Source organism: Pleurodeles waltl, chromosome 7 (assembly GCF_031143425.1).
Source record: "Pleurodeles waltl isolate 20211129_DDA chromosome 7, aPleWal1.hap1.20221129, whole genome shotgun sequence".
In the NCBI taxonomy this organism is placed as follows: Eukaryota; Metazoa; Chordata; class Amphibia; order Caudata; family Salamandridae; genus Pleurodeles; species Pleurodeles waltl.
Window position 1 is genome coordinate 1,215,586,383 of NC_090446.1, and position 23,128 is coordinate 1,215,609,510.

Genomic DNA, 23,128 nt, shown 5'->3' on the forward strand with positions numbered 1-23,128 from the left:
TCGGGGATTTCGCTGGCAGCTTTCCAGCTTTTAACAGAAACATCGGTCATGGACCTCCTCCACAGTATCAAGTCAGGATCCCCACTTGATCCCAACCCTCCCGCCATTATGACGTCGGTCTCTGACATTATTGTTCCGCCATTGACAAGGATTCTTAACCATTTTTTAACTTCAGGATATCTGCCACAGTCCCTTAAACATGCTATCATTAAACCACTTTTGAAAAAGCCCAAACTCGACCTTACTCTTCTCAGTAATTACAGGCCTATCGCCTTTGTTCCAATTTTAGCCAAAATCATGGAAAAGCACATCAATAAGCAACTGACTTGCTTCCTTGAGGACCATGAACTTTTAGACTCGTCTCAAATGAGATTTAGACCCCAATATAGTACTGAATCAGCCCTTCTGGCAGTAACTCAGTCCATCTGGCAATTTTTAGACCAGGAAGGTCACGCAGCCATCATTCTATTGGATCTCACTGCCGCCTTTGACACAGTGGATCATAACACCCTTCGTCAAAGGCTCTCTAGTATAGGGATAGAGGGGACAGCATTAGCTTGGTTCTCTTCTTTTCTTACCGGAAGAACCTTCCAAGTCCTGGACCGTTCTTTCTTGTCCGATACATATCCCTTGACCTGTGGAGTCCCACAGGGCTCTTCTTTGAGCCTGACTCTTTTTAATATCTATGTTTCCTCCCTAGCTAAAATTGTTAAACCATATGACTTTTCAGTCGTCACATATGCTGACGACACCCAACTAATAGTGTCTCTTTCCAATACCAAGTGTTCTCCCTTAACGAATCTCTCCCTCTGTCTAGCAGACATCGGTAAATGGATGAACAGGTCCAAATTGAAATTTAATGATGGGAAATCAGAGTTAATGATTGTAGGCAATGGGGCCCCCTCTAATCTTGTAGCGCTGTATCCAGAAGCTCTTAGCAACTTTCCTCCTCCCAAAGATCATATAAAGAGCCTTGGCTTTTGGCTGGACTGCCATCTGACAATGGAACAACATACAAAAAAGATTTCTTCCTCCTGCTTCGGTCTCCTTAGAACCTTAAAGAAAATCTTCAAGCTGCTACCCCCTCTGGCCAGAAGAATTTTTATTCAGGCCATGATACTTTCTCGACTGGACTACGGCAACTCTCTTTTTCTCAGTTCTCCTGACTATGTAGTGAAGAAACTTCAGGTCGTACAGAATGCGGCCGCAAGACTTCTGATGAATTTACCTAGACATCATTCAGCCACGTCAGCCTTAGCTTCACTTCATTGGCTTCCTACAAAACAGCGTATTCACTTTAAAGCCCTATGCATGATACATAAAGCTCTGCACAACAAAGGACCCCATTTTATCAGACAAAGCATCTCTCTTTATGCCCCTACAAGAACGCGGAGATCCTCCACCACCCAGCTGGTTCATATATCACGGTTCAAGAGGGCTTCATAGGGAGGTAACTCCTTTTCAATCAAGGCAGCTCGCTTCTCGAATTCACTACCTCTAGAACATCGGCAAAACCCTCTGGAACTCACATTCCGGAAAAAACTAAAAACTGTTCTTTTGTCAACCTAACTTTCTCTTTCTTGTTTTGTTAATTTTTCGCATCAGAGCTGTTACCGCCTTTCTAGCGCTGGGAAGCCTTTGGGTAGCTATGCGCTTTATAAATCTTTTAAACTAAACTAAACTAAACCTTGCACCCGCAGCCCCTTGGCCTTAGGGAACCCAACCTCCGGTGTAGCAAAGTGCAGCAGGCGGCCTTCCTCTCTGTCCAGCCTGTGGTTTCCCTGAACAGACATCCTGGACCCTGCCTAGAGCCTATTTGTGACCCCCGGGGTTCCCCTATTCAAAAGCATTGCGAGTCCAACTCTGAAGTTGCACCCTGCACCAGGCCACCCCTTTGCCACTGCGAGTGTGTGTTTGGTGTCCCTCTCCCACCTCTGGCGCTCTCCTAAATCCCCCAGCTCTGCTCTCTGAAGACATGGGTACTTACCTGCTGGCAGATCAAATTCCGAGTTTCCCCAGTCTCCATAGGAGCCCATTTGAAATGTTGCAACGACTTTGACCTCACCTCCCGGCCGGCCCCGTGTGGTAGGTGTTTGGGGTTAACTTGTACTCCTAAACCCTGGAGCCTGAAATTGTAAGTCTTGTACTTACCTCAAAGCTCTACCAACTTTTCTTCCACCCTAGAACTGTGTTTGAAAATTGCACTGTCAACTTTTAAAACAGATCATTGCTATTTACTTGAAAAACTTTTAACTTGCTGAGTTGAGACAAAGTGGTGTTGATTCATATGCTTACTACTTACTTGCAAATGTACTTACCTGTAATCAGAATCTTGTGGTTCTAGAAATAAACTAACAAAATATGTTTTTATAAACACAATTGGCCTGGAGTTAGTCATTGAGTGTGTGCTTCAGTTATTGCCTGTGTGTGTACAACAAATACTTTGCACTACCCTCTGATAGGCCTAACTGCTCGACCACACTACCACAAAAGAGAGCATTAGTATTGTCTACTTTAGATTCTGTTCAGTCTCTGGGAAACCCCTGGACTCTGTGCACATTATATCTCATTTTGATATAGTATATAAAGAGCCAGCTTCCTACACTCACTGAATGTTAATAATAGTAAGATAGCTATGGTGGTTAATGTGCTTGCTGCAGAAATCTGTTTTGTCTAGTCACACCTTGACACAAAGTAGCACAGAGGGCTAATGTGTTTCATGTAAAAACACAATGGGTAACATGCAGAGGACATATTTATTTTATGTAAATAGGTAAATGAGTTACTGCTTCCGATACAGTAATCCTCCCTTTATTACATGCAGTTCTTAGTCCTACTATAGCACAGTGATCTATGAACCAGCATTAAGAACCTGCCTGCAAAATGCAAGGCATAGGTTTTGGACATTATTGTTTTTTCTCAATCTTTTATTATCATAAGGCTGCTAGAATTGTTTATTTGGTTGGTAATAAAATCGTATTAGTACAAACAACCTTAATCATTGTTACAGTTTAAATCCTGAATTTGTGTTTCTTTCGTCCATGCACTCTTCACATAAAATCCCAACCAGTAAAGACAATGTGCGACTCCTAAGCCTTAAAGCTCTTGTTGTATTATGTAACATCATACATTCCTATGTACAATGTTACATAAGACAATGAGGGTATGTACATTGATTTACACACTAGTAGGATTATTATCAATGTATTATGTTTAAGAGTGTGTGATGTTAAGTGCTCCGACACCCTACTCTTGGGATTAGCAGCGCTATAAAAAGATTTAAATTAAAAAAAAATAGAAAGTGCTTTATAAATTGTAATTTCTGTAGATACTCGTAGAAACCAATACATCTGACATTCTTACAATGCATACATATCTCTTATATACAGGGATATAACAACGTCGAAAGTTTGTCTTCACATCATAGTTTCTTTTAAGTACTGGTGAAGTGATAACAAGCTGTGCGCTTTCGTTTCCCAATCTATTTCACTGGCATCTATAAGTTAGTCTTCAGACCGCTCCCAGCCAGGATTCTACTCTAACAAAACAAGTGTCTTTTATATTTGACCTCTGTTTTTGGCCCAGCCCCCACACTGCCTGCATTTTGGTGCTCCATACAGAAAGCTAAGAACATGAGGCAAGGCTGAATAGAGTCCAGCTGTGACACTGGGACAAATCCTGTGTTTTTCACTGATGCCAGACGGATAACTCCAGCTCAGTAATAGCTGCCGGAACCAGGATCCGGCTAGTTTCCAGCACTGCCTAAAAGTAAATCTTGGTTAGCTGCTTGCAAGACAAGACTGGTGGTACGACTTTTACGTTTTTCAAGAGATTTCTGTACAGTCTAGAGTATACTAAAATTAATGCAAATGTCAACAGCAAACAAATGAAGCTTGCGCAAGATATTCTTTGACAGTGCATATTTAAGAGCACCTACCTGTTTGAGCATCACAATTCTGTGCTACCTAGACAACAAACAAGCTTTTTTCCAGGCCAAGATGAAGTCCATTACTGTAATCCATCCACAAGCCGATGACAGCCGTAACTGTAGATGCCTTACCTCAAAAACCTCAGAAGAAAACTGCTAACAGCTTTGGATTGAAATAAAATAGGTTAAGGAGAGTGTAGAGATCTGAGATGTCAGATCTGTCTCAATCTTAATGCTTAAATTCTTGACTGATTTTACAGGCTGAGGGCTCTTCCTCTTTTGGCCACAAATTGAACCAGAGACCCATACTAGCGCCAACCGTCGTTACTTCAGGGATAGTAAAGGGATTCAACCCGAGCCAACGGCTACTTATCTTACACAAATCGTCATCATAAATTGTCTAAAGAGGGCTGCTAAAGCTCCCACCATAAAGGTGAAAATAGAAACCATGCAACTGGATGAGGTGCCATAGAGTTTCAATACAGGCGATAAACACACTTGGTGACAGTGAAGAAGACTGATCAACACCCACCACAACTCAAGGTACATGCATATCTGATGGAAATGTACAGAAAGCATTTGAACCTGCTCAAACAAGAGAAAAATCACCCACTGGAAAGAAGTGCCTCTACTTGCGATCTTTTGGAGATCGTGTCTAACAGTGGCATTTTTGACTGTATCCAAAGCCAATGACTGATCTAGAAGAAATAGGGCACGGAAGCAGCAGCCATTAGATGAAGGACATTCAAAGCCATCAGAAGAAAAAAAATCCAGTGCCGTGTTTGATAGAAGACAAAAAACAGCATAGAAGTAGTCTAGCTGGTTATTGTGACTGAACACAAAATGCAATAATCTTACGTGCCCCATACAAAAGTGAAATGGATTGAACTTGAGAAGGCACAGATCAATCAAGTCATTGTTCTTTTCAAAGATGGGGGCCATAGTAGACAGCAGCTAGTTGTCCGTTGCTTTTTGGGTAGGCCACTAAAGTAAATACAGATCTATTCAGAAAGCAAGCGTGTCAGGCATAGATTGAGTGGCAAACTTAATTTGGGACTAACACCGCAACCTTAACCAGTGGCAATCCAATGGAATAAATGTAAGAATGCTGACGGTGTTAAAGTGGTACTTAAAGAAAAGGGCAGTTCGGTTTTGCCCAGAATAGGGTTTCCCTTTTTTTTTTTTAATATGTCTTTATTGGCATTTTCAGAATAAGGCAACCATAAGTGTAATTGTAAAAACATATCAATTAACGTTACATCCTTCAGGGCAAAGATCACATGCATTAATATTGCAAAAAGGAAACAGGGTGTATGGCAAATGCATAAATGTGTCTGTAACGGATAAATTGTAGCTGTAAGGGAAGTGGGTTAATGACACACTATCAGTAACAGGATGCCATGTTCATGATCGTGCACAACATGTAGCACAAATAACTATAAACCATTAAAAAACCTGGGTAGCTGAGGACGGCAGTTTAGTTCGCAAACATCACAGTGTGTCCTCCATGAGGAGGGAAGTCAAGTGGGGAAACGGAAGAAGTTATACAAGTCCTCTGAGGGGCCAGTTCTTCTAGAATGGTCTGCCATGGCACATGTGGAAGCAGCACCTCCACCAGTCTCTAAGGGGCACAATAGGAATGCTAGCAGCTCTGCGGTTGAAGTATAACCACATAATTTCCTGCAATGTTCATCACTTACCCCAGCGCTCAGATAATACATGGCACATGGCACCAGCTCTCTGCCTCCCTCTAATGTGCAGCTCGTGTGTATTAGTCCGCCTCGGTGGTAGTCATCGAAGCACTGTCTGGAGCCAGTAACTAATCAAGGGCGGTTGTGCTGCCTTCCAGGACATAGCTATCAGGCGCTTGAAGAGTGCCATAGCTTGGTGTGTACATTTCAAATAATGCTTGGTGCATTTTGTGCATTTCGTGATGCCCAAGAGAAAAAGTAGGGGGTCAGGGGACATCTGTACATCCATGGTTTCTGAGATTTGTGTCATGAACTGTCCCCACGTTTGTATGAGCTGGGGACATTCCCAAACCATGTGAAGAAAAGTGGCGTTGTGGCGAACACACCTGGGGCACGTCAAGGTCACCCCAGGAACATTTTGTGTAGGCGGTGCAATGTTAAAAAAAAAAAAAAAAAAGTCTGATGTAAATAGTTGAACTAGGTAAACTTCAAGCACACGCTACGAGACACTCATTTCGCTTGCTCCAGTGCCGTCCCTCATTGCTTAAACATCAGGTCCGTCCCAAGACATACGGCCCATCTAGGTCTGGTGTGGAGCGCATAGTCTCCTGGGGCAGTCTATTGGGCAGCATAAAGCACTGATCGCTCTGTGGCCCATACCAGGGGCAAATATACAATGTAGTTCATGATAAAATAGAATTTCCAATCTTCATATAAAAAGTACTTAATTTTGTATATCAGTTAAAATCATGTAGATCGGCTGTAGAAGCTTAGCTTTTGTTAGAGAAAATGTCATCTCAAGTGTTAGTGCAAAGAAGAGCTACTGGATGTTCAGCTTTCAAACATTTCTTTGTTTTTTTGCATTTAAGTTCTGCAACAGCATGTGAATAGCCATATGTCGTCCCATCTATCACAACTGATTGACAGTCTTTTTCAGTGTATACAGCACCTGAAGTTAATTATTCAACCGTTTTTAGTGTTGTGTCTCACTACTTGTTGGGTGAATAACAGTAATGCAACCTTTCCAGTTTAAAATTACATTTTACCTTTGCATTATTGCAAATCATTTGTCAGTTTCATTAGGTGTAAATACAAATCTTTTAATGTTTGTTTCCAGACCCATATAATTGATTTACAGAGCAGGTGGGACAAGTGGATTTCTTTACAGGACATGTAGATTTCTGTACCATTTTGTCCCTTGGACAAGTGGATTATTTAAAAATTCCACATCCCTGTCTGAGTTCTCTGGATCCAGTCAGACACCTGGCGATATTCATAAGGTGAGGAATCTGTGATTAGAAGTATGCATCAGAGATGTTATTCACAGTTTGCTGTGGATATGGAAACTTAGTTTCAACTCGCATGTCTACAGCAAAAGAACAAACATTTCTTCATAGTGTTCAGTCCAAATAGTTGTCAGGTGTCAAAGAGGAAGATATACTGTGACTCAAGTTATATCAATCTCTTCTTTCTGTTCTCCCTCTTTTCTGTTTTACTTCCATGTCTACACCAAAGAACGTATGTTTTTTGCAGTCACTGATGTAATGTGTCTTGTAGTGGTGTCTGGCAACCGGGCAGCTTGTGTCCTCCTAAACATGGCTCTTCTATGGCCAAAGATTTTTCTTCATGGGGAATACGGAACTCTCCATAAACTACTTTCTACATGCGCATTCAGTACCATATACTGTGTAAGTTATATTATAGTTGATTTGTTTTATAATCACAAAACATTATTTGTACTTCTCTAGCTTAACAGCCTTGAAATTTTGGTTACAATTCAAACTTTGAAAATATACTGATTATGTTTTTATTCAACCATGTGTGCTCTCCCTGTTAACAAAGGTGACTGTTTACCAACACATCTTCCAAGGTGCCTGATTTAAGGTAGATTAAGAGAGATTAGTAACTAGGTTTTATAAATAGGAAACAGCCTACTGCATGCAATCAGTTACCATGCTTAAAATGATGTATCCCATGTAAGGAACTTCATGGAGAAAAGAGAAATTGCGGCACAGAAGAAGTGTAGAGAGAGGAAAGTGCGCTGATGTATACAACATTTATGGTAAGGGGGTACCCAACATTTGTCATTTTGAAAGCAGCCCAAAGGGTAAATGATGTGAAAAGTAAAATACTCTTCTCCAGATTTTATAACATTTATCATCACATTCAATTGCGAGTCTGCACAGGCACGTAATAATCTGAAAAATTACAATCTCCTGAAATATGAGGAAAGCTTGGATGTAACACATCGATCACAGACAGTAAGGCTAAAGTCTTGCAAGATGTATTGGTAAACAGTCACATATCATGATCAGGGAAAGAATATATGGTTGAACAAAAACAACCAAGATATTTTAATGTTTGAATTGTAAGACATGCAAAAATCGTAAAAATGTTAAGTTTGTTAAGTTAAAGAACTCCAAAGAAAGCGGCTTAATTGGAGAAAAACACATCACATAGCACTATAATACACCATACACGGCATAAGTTTTCGCGGAGAAAGTGGTACGTGGGGAGTACACTATTTCTCATGGAATTTTTTGAAATATAAATGCCATCACGAGGAGAGCACAAGCTACCGGGTTGCCAGACACCAAAATACATCACAACAGTTGCTGCAACAAACTTGTGTTCTTTGATGTTTGTTCATTTAAATTACTTCTTTAACATCCGCATCTTAAGGGAGAGACGTTTGTTCAGCCAAAAACACAAAACGCAGAGAACTACTGCAGTTGGAAAGGAAGCGTCCAAGCAGGATTATTCCGTGTTCCGTTTACACTTGCGCCAAGAAGCGTCACCCTCCAGCTTCAAAGAAGCACCTGTACGCTTCACACCCAAAAGGGCAGGGCTCCTCGTGTCTACCCGGCAGGGCTCCTCGTGTCTACCCAGCAGGTCTGAAGATAATTTGCTTACAGTAAAATAATTAGAAGCGCACATCGTGGCCCAGAAAGTCACTTGGATACGCCCTGTGTCATGAATGTTTTTAGGTCACCATGAGCTGTAACACTTAATACAGGTGGTTGATTTCTGCCTTACATACCAAAGATGTCCTTAGGGTCATCCTAATGGCCTTCGTTGTAAAACATCGGAAAAAAAGTCGTATTTCTAACTTCGTATGAGTTAATCGTCCGCACTAACGGTGCAGAAAATGACCTTTCCGCAGTAAGCGGCTATAATGAGTACAGAGTAAGAAACAAAACAGTGAAGTGCTATTTTCAACCACCTATTTATTAATGGTCGTTCACTAAGGATGAAAACATTGCATATAAACCCCACACATTTCCCTATTCTGTGCCTGAACTCCGCATTCCCTGTCCGTTGATGAGACAAGGTGATACATCTGGGAAAGCAACACACAAGCAAAGGTAAAATGTGGATTTAAAAGCACTGAATAATCACTTTCTACTCTTTAGCATCGTTATTGATTTCCACATATTCCTACAGTGGGTTCATGCTCAGAGAGGCTGCTTCATGTGCGGCACAGATAAAATTCAAATACATGAGCACAGGCGGAAAGCTGATTTAAATACGCTGTCACATTTATTACTCGCTTGGCATCATCAGTGATGCAATGTGCATCGTTTCAGGAACAAGTTTCACAGTTTGAGAGAGTTGGCAAAAAATACTTCAGGGGAGAGGGAAAAGGCAGGCTGCATTACAGGAAGAGCACTGTAGAGGGAGAGCCTGGGCGACAGCTTCTCATTCATGAGTCCAGTGGCACTCACTGCGCCCATCAGTCGAAACTGTTCAGCTTGCTGACTTGAATGAATCACTCAGGGAATGATGTTGTGAAAGAACAGCTGAGTCTTGCATTTCTCTGCAGCATGGAGTAAAGAACTTGATTTGCGCAAGAAGTAGTTTGTCGGGCACTCCCTCGTCTGCTCCTGGAGCTTCCAGGAGACTCGAGGAAAAGGCCACCACACGGCGCTCGCAGCACCCAGGTCCACCCAGTTCACAAGTACCCCCGGTGGCCTGCTTTCTTCCTCCTACACGCGCGCTGCTAGTTTGGTTACGCAGAGGTCGGGCTGAACTCTGCGAGCTGTTCACAATGGGCCTCGGGAAAATATTTACCACTACAAAGAGAACATGTGTGGGTTTATGACAACAAAAACATGAAATGCGGTACCCACCGCGAGTAGACTCTACCTAAACAAATGAACACAGACACCGGGTGTAGGAAAGTACCATCTTGCCTGGCATGTTACCCCCATTTTTCACTGTATATATGTTGTTTTAGTTGTATGTGTCACTGGGACCCTGGTAACCCAGGGCCCCAGTGCTCATAAGTGTGCCTGAATGTGTTACCTGTGTAGTGACTAACTGTCTCACTGAGGCTCTGCTAATCAGAACCTCAGTGGTTATGCTCTCTCATTTCTTTCCAAATTGTCACTAACAGGCTAGTGACCATTTTTACCAATTTACATTGGCTTACTGGAACACCCTTATAATTCCCTAGTATATGGTACTGAGGTACCCAGGGTATTGGGGTTCCAGGAGATCCCTATGGGCTGCAGCATTTCTTTTGCCACCCATAGGGAGCTCTGACAATTCTTACACAGGCCTGCCACTGCAGCCTGAGTGAAATAACGTCCACGTTATTTCACAGCCATTTTACACTGCACTTAAGTAACTTATAAGTCACCTATATGTCTAACCTTTACCTGGTAAAGGTTAGGTGCAAAGTTACTTAGTGTGAGGGCACCCTGGCACTAGCCAAGGTGCCCCCACATTGTTCAGAGCCAATTCCCTGAACTTTGTGAGTGCGGGGACACCATTACACGCGTGCACTACATATAGGTCACTACCTATATGTAGCTTCACAATGGTAACTCCGAATATGGCCATGTAACATGTCTATGATCATGGAATTGCCCCCTCTATGCCATCCTGGCATAGTTGGCACAATCCCATGATCCCAGTGGTCTGTAGCACAGACCCTGGTACTGCCAAACTGCCCTTCCTGGGGTTTCACTGCAGCTGCTGCTGCTGCCAACCCCTCAGACAGGCATCTGCCCTCCTGGGGTCCAGCCAGGCCTGGCCCAGGATGGCAGAACAAAGAACTTCCTCTGAGAGAGGGTGTGACACCCTCTCCCTTTGGAAAATGGTGTGAAGGCAGGGGAGGAGTAGCCTCCCCCAGCCTCTGGAAATGCTTTGTTGGGCACAGATGTGCCCAATTCTGCATAAGCCAGTCTACACCGGTTCAGGGGACCCTTTAGCCCTGCTCTGGCGCGAAACTGGACAAAGGAAAGGGGAGTGACCACTCCCCTGACCTGCACCTCCCCTGGGAGGTGTCCAGAGCTCCTCCAGTGTGCTCCAGACCTCTGCCATCTTGGAAACAGAGGTGCTGCTGGCACACTGGACTGCTCTGAGTGGCCAGTGCCACCAGGTGACGTCAGAGACTCCTTCTGATAGGCTCCTTCAGGTGTTAGTAGCCTATCCTCTCTCCTAAGTAGCCAAACCCTCTTTTCTGGCTATTTAGGGTCTCTGTCTCTGGGGAAACTTCAGATAACGAATGCAAGAGCTCATCCGAGTTCCTCTGCATCTCTCTCTTCACCTTCTGATAAGGAATCGACTGCTGACCGCGCTGGAAGCCTGCAAACCTGCAACATAGTAGCAAAGACGACTACTGCAACTCTGTAACGCTGATCCTGCCGCCTTCTCGACTGTTTTCCTGCTTGTGCATGCTGTGGGGGTAGCCTGCCTCCTCTCTGCACCAGAAGCTCCGAAGAAATCTCCCGTGGGTCGAAGGAATCTTCCCCCTGCAACCGCAGGCACCAAAAAGCTGCATTACCGGTCCCTTGGGTCTCCTCTCAGCACGACGAGCGAGGTCCCTCGAATCCAGCAACTCTGTCCAAGTGACCCCCACAGTCCAGTGACTCTTCAGTCCAAGTTTGGTGGAGGTAAGTCCTTGCCTCACCTCGCTGGGCTGCATTGCTGGGAACCGCGACTTTGCAGCTACTCCGGCCCCTGTGCACTTCCGGCGGAAATCCTTTGTGCACAGCCAAGCCTGGGTCCACGGCACTCTAACCTGCATTGCACGACTTTCTAAGTTGGTCTCCGGCGACGTGGGACTCCTTTGTGCAACTTCGGCGAGCACCGTTTCACGCATCCTCGTAGTGCCTGTTTCTGGCACTTCTCCGGGTGCTACCTGCTTCAGTGAGGGCTCTTTGTCTTGCTCGACGTCCCCTCTCTCTGCTGGTCCAATTTGCGACCTCCTGGTCCCTCCTGGGCCTCAGCAGCGTCCAAAAACGCTAACCGCACGATTTGCAGCTAGCAAGGCTTGTTAGCGTCCTTTCGGCGGGAAAACACTTCTGCACGACTCTCCAAGGCGAGAGGGATCCGTCCACCAAAGGGGAAGTCTCTAGCCCTTTTCGTTCCTGCAGAAACCTCAGCTTCTTCTGTCCAGTAGAAGCTTCTTTGCACCCGCAGCTGGCATTTCCTGGGCATCTGCCCATCTCCGACTTACTTGTGACTTTTGGACTTGGTCCCCTTGTTCCACAGGTACCCTAGATTGGAAATCCACAGTTGTTGCATTGCTGGTTTGTGTCTTTCCTGCATTATTCCTCTAACATGACTTCTTTGTCCTTAGGGGAACTTTAGTGCACTTTGCACTCACTTTTCAGGGTCTTGGGGAGGGTTATTTTTCTAACTCTCACTATTTTCTAATAGTCCCAGCGACCCTCTACAAGGTCACATAGGTTTGGGGTCCATTCGTGGTTCGCATTCCACTTTTGGAGTATATGGTTTGTGTTGCCCCTATCCCTATGTTTCCCCATTGCATCCTATTGTAACTATACATTGTTTGCACTGTTTTCTAAGACTATACTGCATATTTTTGCTATTGTGTATATATATCTTGTGTATATTTCCTATCCTCTCACTGAGGGTACACTCTAAGATACTTTGGCATATTGTCATAAAAATAAAGTACCTTTATTTTTAGTATAACTGTGTATTGTGTTTTCTTATGATATTGTGCTAAGTGGTACTGTAGTAGCTTCACACGTCTCCTAGTTCAGCCTAAGCTGCTCTGCTAAGCTACCATTATCTATCAGCCTAAGCTGCTAGACACCCTATACACTAATAAGGGATAACTGGGCCTGGTGCAAGGTGCAAGTACCCCTTGGTACTCACTACAAGCCAGTCCAGCCTCCTACACCGGGACGCACTGTCAACGTGGCTGCCTGAATTTTCGAATAACAGTTCAGATGGTTCTTATGCACAGTGACAGCAGACACGTCAACTCACACAAGTGGTTTTTAAGCTCATGTTTGGGGGCGCTGGGAAACTGAGTTCTATCAAGGTCATTATAACCTCCCAGGACGTCAATAAGGCCGCTGAAGCCTTTGTTATTTGCATTTGTGGGAGGGTCGCCGCAAGCAGCGCCCGACTCTTAGCCCTGTACCCTCCAAGGTTTGCAGGTGGTGATGGCTCAAAGTCCCTTCCCTCACTCCAGACTTCCACCTTCAATATCCTACCTTCCTCCTACACTGCAAAACTATTTAAAAAGTTGGCAGGTCTGTGACACATATCACACAGCACACAAAATGGTAATCACATAGGAGATCCCTAAATCTATGAGTTTATAGGATTCCAGCAATCGAATCCAACATCATTCAACAACAACCATAGGCAAATCCAGAAGGTCTAGTGATGGCTACCTGTGTTTTCGCATTGTTAATGCTTGTTTCATCATGGCTTTTGCAAAAACATTTGCTTTGAGGTCTCTCACCAATAACAATAAGAACAACGTTGTTGAAAAGATCAAGCAGGTAAGGAAATTAAATTTAGCCACTTTATTTGACGTTCAGCATAAGGAACAGGCAGAGCAGAGATCCAACTGCAACTGCCTCAGGATTTATAAAGCAACTTTCCAACCAGGAATCATTACAGAAGCTAGTTCTACATTGTAAGTAAGAAAACCCAACAAATCTTTCTCCATTACGCATTAAAAAAGCATAAAAAGCAGTTGAATATGTAGCACGCTTTAAAACAGAGGAAAAGGAAAATGATGAAACTAAAATTAAATAAATATTTAATTTTGGATGAAACAGCACTCTGCTAAAACACACCGTTCAGCCTTCACATGTAATCACAAAATCTCACAAGAAGCCTCCCCTCTGCGAAGGATTTCATAGGTTTTCTGAATCAGAAGGAAACTCTCCCGGAGACTAGTCTTTCACACTGGCCACCTCTAACTAAATGGATAATCTTTCTATAGTCCATCATTTGCGAACATCAAATATGACTACATGCACTCTCACTTTTTCTATCCTCTTAGGGTGCAAGAACTTGAAGCAACTCACTGACAGGCAACTTCACTTTAACCAAACCCCTACCTTGCCATGCAACAAACTCTTCTCTTTTCCCTTTTCAGTAAACTTCATTTGTGCTTCTATTTGCTTTTTCCCCCCACGGAGATCAATTTGCTTTCAGGTAAATCTAGTTCCTGCATCCAAGCCGATAACATTTTGGCAATAGGTACACAACCTCTAAGAAGCACAAATTGAAAAACTTCCATGATCGTATTGAGTGTGATGAGAATGGCCCAAAGTAAGTGTTCCAGTTCTTAAGACCAATCCAACTTATGGCCAGCGACAACTGCACGCTGTCTTTGATTACCCTATTGCACCTCTTCACCACACCATTACTTTGGGGATGATACAATGACATGTTAGTGTACATTACGCCCCAATGCATCATGTAGCTTTTGAACTCACGAGGAACAAGTTACTTACCTTCGGCAATGCCTTATATTGTAGAGACAATGGCCCTCATTACGACTTCGGCGGTCCTTTCAAAAGACCACTGAAGCTGCGGGCGCCAACATACCGCCAGTGCTGGTGGTGTGCGTGGCACCCTATTATGACTTTTCCGCTGGCTCGTAATAGAGCCGGCGGCAATGTTGATGTGCAGCAGCACCCGTCGCGCATGCAGTGAAATGCGCAATGGGGCCCCCAGGGGCACCTGTGTCCCCCTTACTGCCAGCCTTGCTTTGGCAGTGTTTACTGCCATAGAAAGGCTGGCATTTGGGCACTCATAATCCCCAGGGCTCTGGTGGATTACAATCCCCCGGCTGCAGCCTAGCGGTATCCTGGCGGGACCGGCGGTATGACCCTGGCAAATGCGCCATGGTAAATAATGTCAGCTGAACACCGCCAGCCTGTTGGCGGTACTTCCGCCAGAGTTCCGCAGTCCGCTGGGGTCATAATGACCCCGAATATCTAGATGCTGATTCCTTACTGTTCGATTTCCCCCAGGTGTCAGACTGGATCTGGAGATTTTTCTCAAGCAGTACCCCTGCGCACCGTTAGGTGGCGTTGATTGGCTCCACATCCGTCGTCGACGCTGGATATGATTTTGTGGGTCCTATATACGTGCCACCCTGGCCGGCTGATGTCAGTTTCTTTTCATGACTTTCCATGCCAGAAGTGCAGAGCCATAAAGAACACCGACTAGTGGTGCACCAAAACTAAGGCCAAAAAAGGGGAGTCCCTGCCCCTAGAAATCAGTTTGCAGAGTGGGGAGGATGGGTGGGTCGGTAACAAATCTGCAACTTAATACTGTCTCTACCAGATAAGGTGTTACCGAAGGTAAGTAACTTGTTCATCTTTTAGAGACTTCTAGTTGCAGATTCATTACCTTTGAATAGACACCGAATCAATACCATCCCTGGAGGTCGGTCTGCAAACTAAGATATATTACAGTCTTGCAGGACCGAACAGGCAAAGTACCCTTTCCCTACGGATCTGACTGTTCAGGCAATAGTGTTTGGTGAACGTGTGAAGAGATGCCCACGCTGCCACCCGACAGATGTCAAGGACTGGAACTCCGCGTACTAATGCAGTGATTGCAGCTGTAGCTCAAGTAGAATGAGCACCCAAACGCCTAGGGGGCGGGGGTGCTTTTTGGCCAGTGTGTAGCACATCTTAATGTAGAGTACCACTCACCTGGAGATAGTCCGCTTGTACACTGCCCAACCTTTCTTCGCTCACACATAGCCCACAAAGAGTTGATCATCCCCCTGGAACTCTTTTGTACGATCAAGGTAGAACACAAATACTCTTTTTGGGTCACAGTGGTGAAGTCTCCCCTGTTCCTTAGAAGGAGGTGGAGGGTGTAAAAAGTAGGCCAGGTGATGGATTGGACTACATGTAAGGGTACAACCACTTTTGGTAGAATGGAAGCCCTAGTTCAAGGATAGAAAGGCAGGGTGTCATAGATGACAATGCCTGCATCTCACTCACCCTGCGGGCAGATGTAATGGCCCCAAGGAAGGCTGCTTTTAAAGTGAGAAGCCTGAGAGGACAATTGTGGAGAGACTTGAATTAATGAGGATGGAGGAAAGAGATGTGTGAGGCTTTTAAGGAAGCTATTAACAATGGGAGACTTTAACAAAGAAGGTTGATCAGACAACCTCAAAAACACAGAAATAGCAGACAAATAACATTTGAGAGTGCCCAAAGCAGAGCCCTGCTGGGCCAGAGAAAGGATAAACAATAGGACCTCCGAGAGAGGGGCAGAACGGGTGGTCAACAGACTTGTTTGAGCACCATGCCACAAATTGCTTCCAATGACAAGCATGTACTGTTTTGGTGGAGGGACGCTTGGCTGCCATGATTATGTTACAGACTTGGGACAGAAGGTCAAAAGCTGTCAACTGTTGCGGCTTAATCTCCACACAAGAAGGTAGAGAGTTGACAGGTTCAGGTGCAGAACCCTCCCCTGCTGCTGTGACAGAAGATCTTCCCAGAGGGGCATGCTCATCAGAAAATCGATTGATATGCTCAACAGCTCGGGATATCAGACTCTTTGTGCCCAGTGCAGAGTCACAAGAATTACTTGGGCTCGGTCGTTCTTGATCTCCTTGAGAACGAAAGGCGCACAGGAGGCCTGAGTTCCACTTGAGATGAAAAGCATCTCTAAGCGATTGCCGCCTTGGAAACTCCAACATGCAAAACTGCTGACATTGCTCATTCTCAGCAGTGGCGAACAGATCCAATCAAGTTTCTCCCCACTGCTGAAAGAGACCGTGTGCCACTTCCGGATGGAGACACCCTTCATGATCCGGTAGACATTATCAGCAGAGTTCGTCTGCTCTGTTGTTCAGAAAGCCCACCAGATGTTAAACCACCAGCTATACGCCCTGCTGTTCTAGCCACATTCAGAGGCGCAAAACCTCTTGACAAAGGGTCCACGACCCCATCCTGTTTGTTGCAGTACCACACGACAGTGGTGTTGTCTGTGATCACCTGCACCATCTTCCCCTTGATAGATGGAAGAAATGCCTTCAGTGCTAGCCGGATCACACAGAGCTCCAACAGGTCAATGTGGAGTGCGGATTTCGCCAGAGACCAGATGCCATTGATTTCCACTTCTCCCAAGTGGCCCCTCCATTCCAGGAGAGACGCATCTGTCATCTAGTTGGGGGAGGAAGAGGGATCTGCCTCTGACCCAATCACGATTCGCTAACAACCACTGCAGATCTTTCAAAGTTCTCTCAAAGATCTGGTCCTTTTCGGAGAGATTCCCCTGTTGCTGCGCCCACTGGAACTTCAGGTCCCACTGAAGAGCCCTCATATGCCACATGGAATGTTTCACTAGCAGGATGTAGGAAGACAATAGGCCCAGCAGCCGCAGAGTCATTGTCATTGAAATCCAGGATAAAGTTTGAAACATCAGTATCATAGCCTGAATATCCTGGACGCACCACTCGGAAGGATAGGCCTGAAAATGCACTGTGTTCAGAACAGGCTCTGATGAAAGGAACCATCTGACAGGGACTCGGTGTGACTTTGGCTCGTTATAGTGAACCCCAGCCAATGCAGGAGGTCGGCCGTAGTCTGGAGGTGGAAACAACAGTCTGGGCAAGCCACCTTCAACAGGCAGTCGTCGAGATAGGGCAAGACTGAAACCCCTGATCTGTGCTAATGAGCTGCAACCACCACCATCACCTTGGTGAACACCTAAGGGGCGCTGGCAAGGCCAAAGGGGAGCGTGCTGAACTGAAAGTGCTTGTGGCCTACTGTGAACCACAAGCAACATCTGTGAGAAGGCAGGACAGGAATACGGAAATAAGCGCCTTGCAAGTCCAATGCTACCAAGCAGTTTCCTGGGTCCAGGGCAGATAGAACCTAAGCCAGAGTGAGCATCTTGAACTTCTTCTTGAGGACGAGATCTTGGATAGGTGGAGGCACTTGTCTTTTTTGGGTACAGGAAAGTAGCGGGAATAGCAACCATGACCTACTTCTGGCACGGAAACTCTCTCCAGGGCTCCCATGGCCAAGATTCAGATCCTCCTCGCGAAGGGACAAGTGATCCCCTGTCATCCGACCGTAGGGGGGGTGACATGGATGGAGAGGTTGTCTTAAAGGGGAGGGCTATCTGCAAGACCCACCTATTTGACGTGATGGATTTCCAGCAGAACAGGTGATGGTAATTCCTGCCACCAACTGGCCCACCACCAACTGGCCCTCTGTGGGGGAAAGTCAGATTAGGAAGGTTTAGAGGCTCCTGCAGGGGAAGGGCCAGTGGACTGTGCAGACCGCTGGCCACCTGATCACGAGGTTGGTGGATCCTGTGCCCTCGGCCACGCAGAGGCTAGGCAGCATGTGTGGCACAGTGGCTGGCCGGGAATAGATGCAGTTGGAAGCCCCTTCCGTGGCCACGAAAGGAATGAAAAGCAGAGTGGGGGGGCATGTGGGGCTGCCGCGAGGCCCAAGGACCTAGCCGTAGCTCGAGAATCCTTGAAGAGCTCAAGCGCTGAGTCTGCCTTGTCTCCAAAGAGATGGCTGCATCAAAATGCATGTCCCTCAAGAAAGCTTGGACATCCCCTGAAAAGCCAGATGTACTAAGCCAGGCGTGGCACCTCAGGGCCACTGTCTATGAAACCACTCTTCCCAGCGAGTCGGTCGTGTCTAGTCCACAACGGATTGTGAATTTCGCAGCGTCACTTCCATCAGCAACAGTCAGAGATTACAGCCTGGGCCTCCTCCGGGACCTGTGTCAGCACTTGCACAACCGTATCCCACAGTGTGTGGGGATAACGGCCCAAAAGGCATGCAGTGTTCATTGACCGCAATGCAAGTCTGTTGGAAGAAAACATCTCCTTTCCAAGTGAGTCCAACCTTTTGGATTACCTATCCAGCGGAGCAGAAGGGAACTGGGAGGTAGAGGCTTGGATTACCAAGCTCTCAGGGGATGGGGTGTTGCGTTAAGAAACATGGGTTCCCCGGAGCGGGAGATGGCAGCAGGGAATTATCCTGTTCACAGGAGCCCCTGTGCTGGGTTCGGACCAGGTACCCAGTAGGACATCTGTGAGGGCCTCATTAAACGGGAGCAGTGGTTCTGAGGTGGAAGCTCCCAGTTGTAGCACCTCTGTCAAGATTTTAGTCCTGATGGCCACCAAAGGCAACTTAAGGTCCAGGATCTCAGCCTCCCTCCTCACCACCATAGAGTAAGAAGCTCCCTCCTCCGTAGCCACGTTAGGGGAAGAAAGCATGCCAGTATCTGGCGAAGTAACCAGTCTGTTGGCTTCAGTCAAGTGTGTACGCCAGTTCATAGGTTCTTCATGGAACTGGTATTCTAAAGGGTCCAGCGACCCCTCCCATTCAACTCCGAGACCTAGCCTATAAGAAAATGTCTTAGGATCCAATCAATCTAGGAGTCAAGGCTCCTGCCGGTGTTAATATTGTACGACGCCCCTCCAGCTCTTTGTCAGAGTCAGGGATTACAATGGGGATGGTGCCATTTGGTCCGGATCGAGGACTGAACCCTCGGGTGCCCCTCGGTGATGAAGTCAAAGTCGCTGGGGCGGAACCAGCAGGTGCACCTTCCAACTCCAACTGGCCCAAAGGCACTCCTGCGATGTCAGGCTGCCCATGAATAGGTGCATGGCCTCTTAAAATTCTCTGAGTTGGGCAGGGGTCGCTCAGGCTCCCGGAAACTTGGGGAGGCTCGGAGTCAGCTTCCTTGTCTAGTCGGATGAGGAGAAGTCAAAGAACGCTTTGACTTCTTAGACTTCTTCTTATGCCTCAACTTACTCAATCGCCCTGAAGACTTGGAGTGGGACGAGGACGATGGACGACTCTGCAACCGCTCCTGTGACCTTCCTCTGGACCTTGGAGTCGAGCGTCAGGCTGCCATCAGCTTTAGGGACTGCTCCCTCAAAGTCTTTGGATGCATGGACCAACACTCTGAGCACGACTACAGGTCGTGGACGTGCTCCAGGCACCAAAGACACATGAGGTGTGGATCCATGGCCCGAAGACAGGATCCACAGGGCTTGAAGCCGGGTTTTCCAGAAGACATCCATGCAAACCAGGACACAAACACTTGAAAAAATCTTTGACAAAAAGTCGAAGAAAGCCAATCAGAAAGTGACTGAGGAGTAGCTCTCTTCGGATCAGCGTTAGCGCACCGGGATGGCACCTATATAGGAACCACAACATCATGTCTGGCACGGACAATATCGACGATGGACGCAGAGCTGATGGACGCCACCTAACGGTACTCAAAGGTACTTCCCATGAAAATCTCCGGCTCCAGTCTGATGCCTGGGAGAAATTCAAAGGTAAGGAATCTGCAACTAGAAGTCTCTATCAGATACACAGTGGAGGGATCTTTAATTAGACCAAAGGGTTTGCATAAAATGTCTCAGCAGGGGAAGTCCTTGATGCTCCGAGTCATCTTCACAGGTTCAAATCTCAAGGGTTTCCTGCAGTCTTTCAATGGTGAAGGGAGGCTGGGATAGGGTCAGGATGAGTAACGGAGGGAGATGTAATATGAATCTTCTGAGACAATTCAACAAGGTTCAGCGAGGTAGTCCTAACATCTGTTCATGATTTTACAAACCTTCAAGACTGTATTTACAAGTCAGTTATTTCCAAAATTAACAACATACAAGATATCATCCAGTAAATTACTCTACTAGGCCTCGGTGTCCCATCAGAGTGATGAAACTATACAATGTGGGGGCTTCTGCAAAATGCTCAATCTAAAACATGTTTTGTAGTCAATAAAATGTGAACAAATTATTCACCCATATGAATACCTGAGGAATCTCAAGACTCCACAGGCATCATCTGTTGACAATGGAAAGTTATGACAAAGTAAGTTGGGTTGAGCCACTGATTGTGAAAAGCACATGGCAAAGGCAATCAGCCTTTAAGGATGGACTGTTAATACACTGTGCTAAAGTCTGAAGGTAGGTATTTTGTTACACAGGATCTCACAGATTTCTGTAGCAATGTTTTGGTGACTCAACTACACAAACCACGATTAAAGAAGGATTTTACAATAGCAATCATTATTAGGTGGTATTACGAAGGAGGCTATATTTTTTCGAAAACTGTAATTTTGTAAATATTTGTAATTTATTATGGTATACCAGATGGCTACCTTGTGGGAAAGCTTATCCGCTACACAGTACATATGAGTAGGTTATGGTGAAAATCCAATGATAAAGGTAATAGATCTGATTGTTTATTATGACAAACTACATTAAAAGCAGTAGGGCTAGCATGCTTACTGTGAAAAGCATATGTTAAAGTCAATAGGCAAGTATTGTGATTATGTTTCTGCTACAAAAGGGTCAGACTTGTCTAGTGGCAGTTTTAGTGCCATAAAGAAGCGCAGAAGGTTTATATGCCTACTGCAAAGAGCAAATCTGTATTTTATGTAAATAGCTGAGTACATTAGTAAAGTCAGCCATTACCTGCGCTATAATACAAATAAAATGTATGTGCGGGGTGGAGGGCGGCTATGGAGAGATGAAGGGAACTTTTGCTGGGTGGTAATGAGGGAATCCGAGCACCAATATTGATTGTTGGACTGGGCGCAGGAGGTGCTAAAGACTGTGACGAATGGTATGTGACTAGGTGTTTTTTGTGTGTCTTGAAAGAACGTGCTGATTGAGGGAAGAAGCGCAGGTAAGGTGGCCTCTACTGTTGCACGTAATTCACACACACCATCGATTTTGTGACTGTCTACGTAGGCTAGTGTTTTAGAGCAACAGTTTAGCCAATAGCAAAGCTGGCATCTTGATGGATGACTGCTGCCGGCACTCAGGTTACAGAGGACAGCTCTGACATAGGATCAGAGACTGAGACATCAGATACTGAGACAGCATCTGAGGGATGGACAATGGCGCAGACTCTGGGAGTGATTTTTCAGTCAGAGGAGTCCTATTCGATAACTCCTCTTCCAGTACATTATGAGGGAGGTGATGAGGACAGTCCTGCTGTCCCTTCGCAAGCAGTCTGTGCAACTGGGTAATAGTGGGTTAACCCAACCCAGAGATCAGGTGAATGCGGCGGCAATCAGAGAGAGAGAGAGAGAGTGCTCTCTTGGGAGCTCCCCAATTTAGTTCAGCCCCAAAGTCCACCGCCCAAATTGTATTGTGGAGACATCAAAATTATCTATCACAAAAGAAACTGGTTTTGTAAGGCAGGCACCTGTGTTTTTGGTCCTGGGTTCGGCGGCCATATAGAGAAACACACTAAACCCAAACATTTCTGGAAACTAGACATTCGGGGGAGTCCACAGAGGTGTGACTTGTGTGAATTCCCCAAAGTTTTCTTACCCAGAATACCCTGCAAAGCTGAAATGTTGAATAAAAACTCTATTTTTCTCGCATTTCTGTCACACAAACTACAGGAATATGCTGGGATCCACAAAATTCCTACGACCCAGTGATTCCTCACCTGTCCTGATAAAAACACTACCCGACTTGAGTGCCTACACCTAGTGCCTGGTCAGGAATGGATCACCCCAGGGTCAACAGCTGCCTCATGTAAGGACCGACATTGACCGTTGTGTGATCTATTCCTGTCGCGGGCACCAGGCCTACCCACACAAGTGAGGTACCATTTTTATCGGGAGACTTGGGGGAATGCTGGGTGGAAGGAAATTTGTGGCTCCTCTCAGACTCCAGAACTTTCTGTCACCGAAATGAGAGGAAAAAGTGTTTTTTTGGGCCAAATCTTTATGTTTGCAAAGGATTCTGGGTAACAGAACCTGGCCAGAGCCCCACAAGTCACCCCATCTTGGATTCCCCTGGGTTTCTAGTTTTCAAAAATGCACTGGTTTGCTAGGTTTCCCCAGGTGCCGGCTGAGCTAGAGGCCAAAATCCACAGGTAGGCACTGTTTTCTATGAAAAAATGTGATGTGTCCACGTTGTGTTTTGGGACATTTCCTGTCGCGGGCGCTAGGCCTACCCACACAAGTGAGGTATCATTTTTATTGGGAGACTTGGGGGAACGTAGAATAGCAAAACAAGTGTTATTGCCCTTTATCTTTCTCTACATTTTTTCCTTCCAAATATAAGAGAGTGTGTAAAAAAGACGTCTATTTGAGAAATGCCCTGCAATTCACATGCTAGTATGGGCACCCCGGAATTCAGAGATGTGCAAATAACCACTGCTCCTCAAAACCTTATCTTGAGCCCATTTTGGAAATGCAAAGGTTTTCTTGATACCTATTTTTCACTCTTCATATTTCAGCAAATTAA

The 23,128-nt window shown here is 45.5% G+C and overlaps 1 protein-coding gene across 1 annotated transcript in view; it reads right to left on the minus strand.

Annotated features, from left to right (window-relative positions):
- TBCD (tubulin folding cofactor D) overlaps positions 1-23,128 on the minus strand; it is a 1,666,801-nt gene that overhangs the window by 1,052,399 nt on the left and 591,274 nt on the right. Inside the window, 1 exon segment of the mRNA XM_069200356.1 lies at positions 1,744-1,759. Coding sequence (XP_069056457.1) covers positions 1,744-1,759 — 16 coding nt within the window.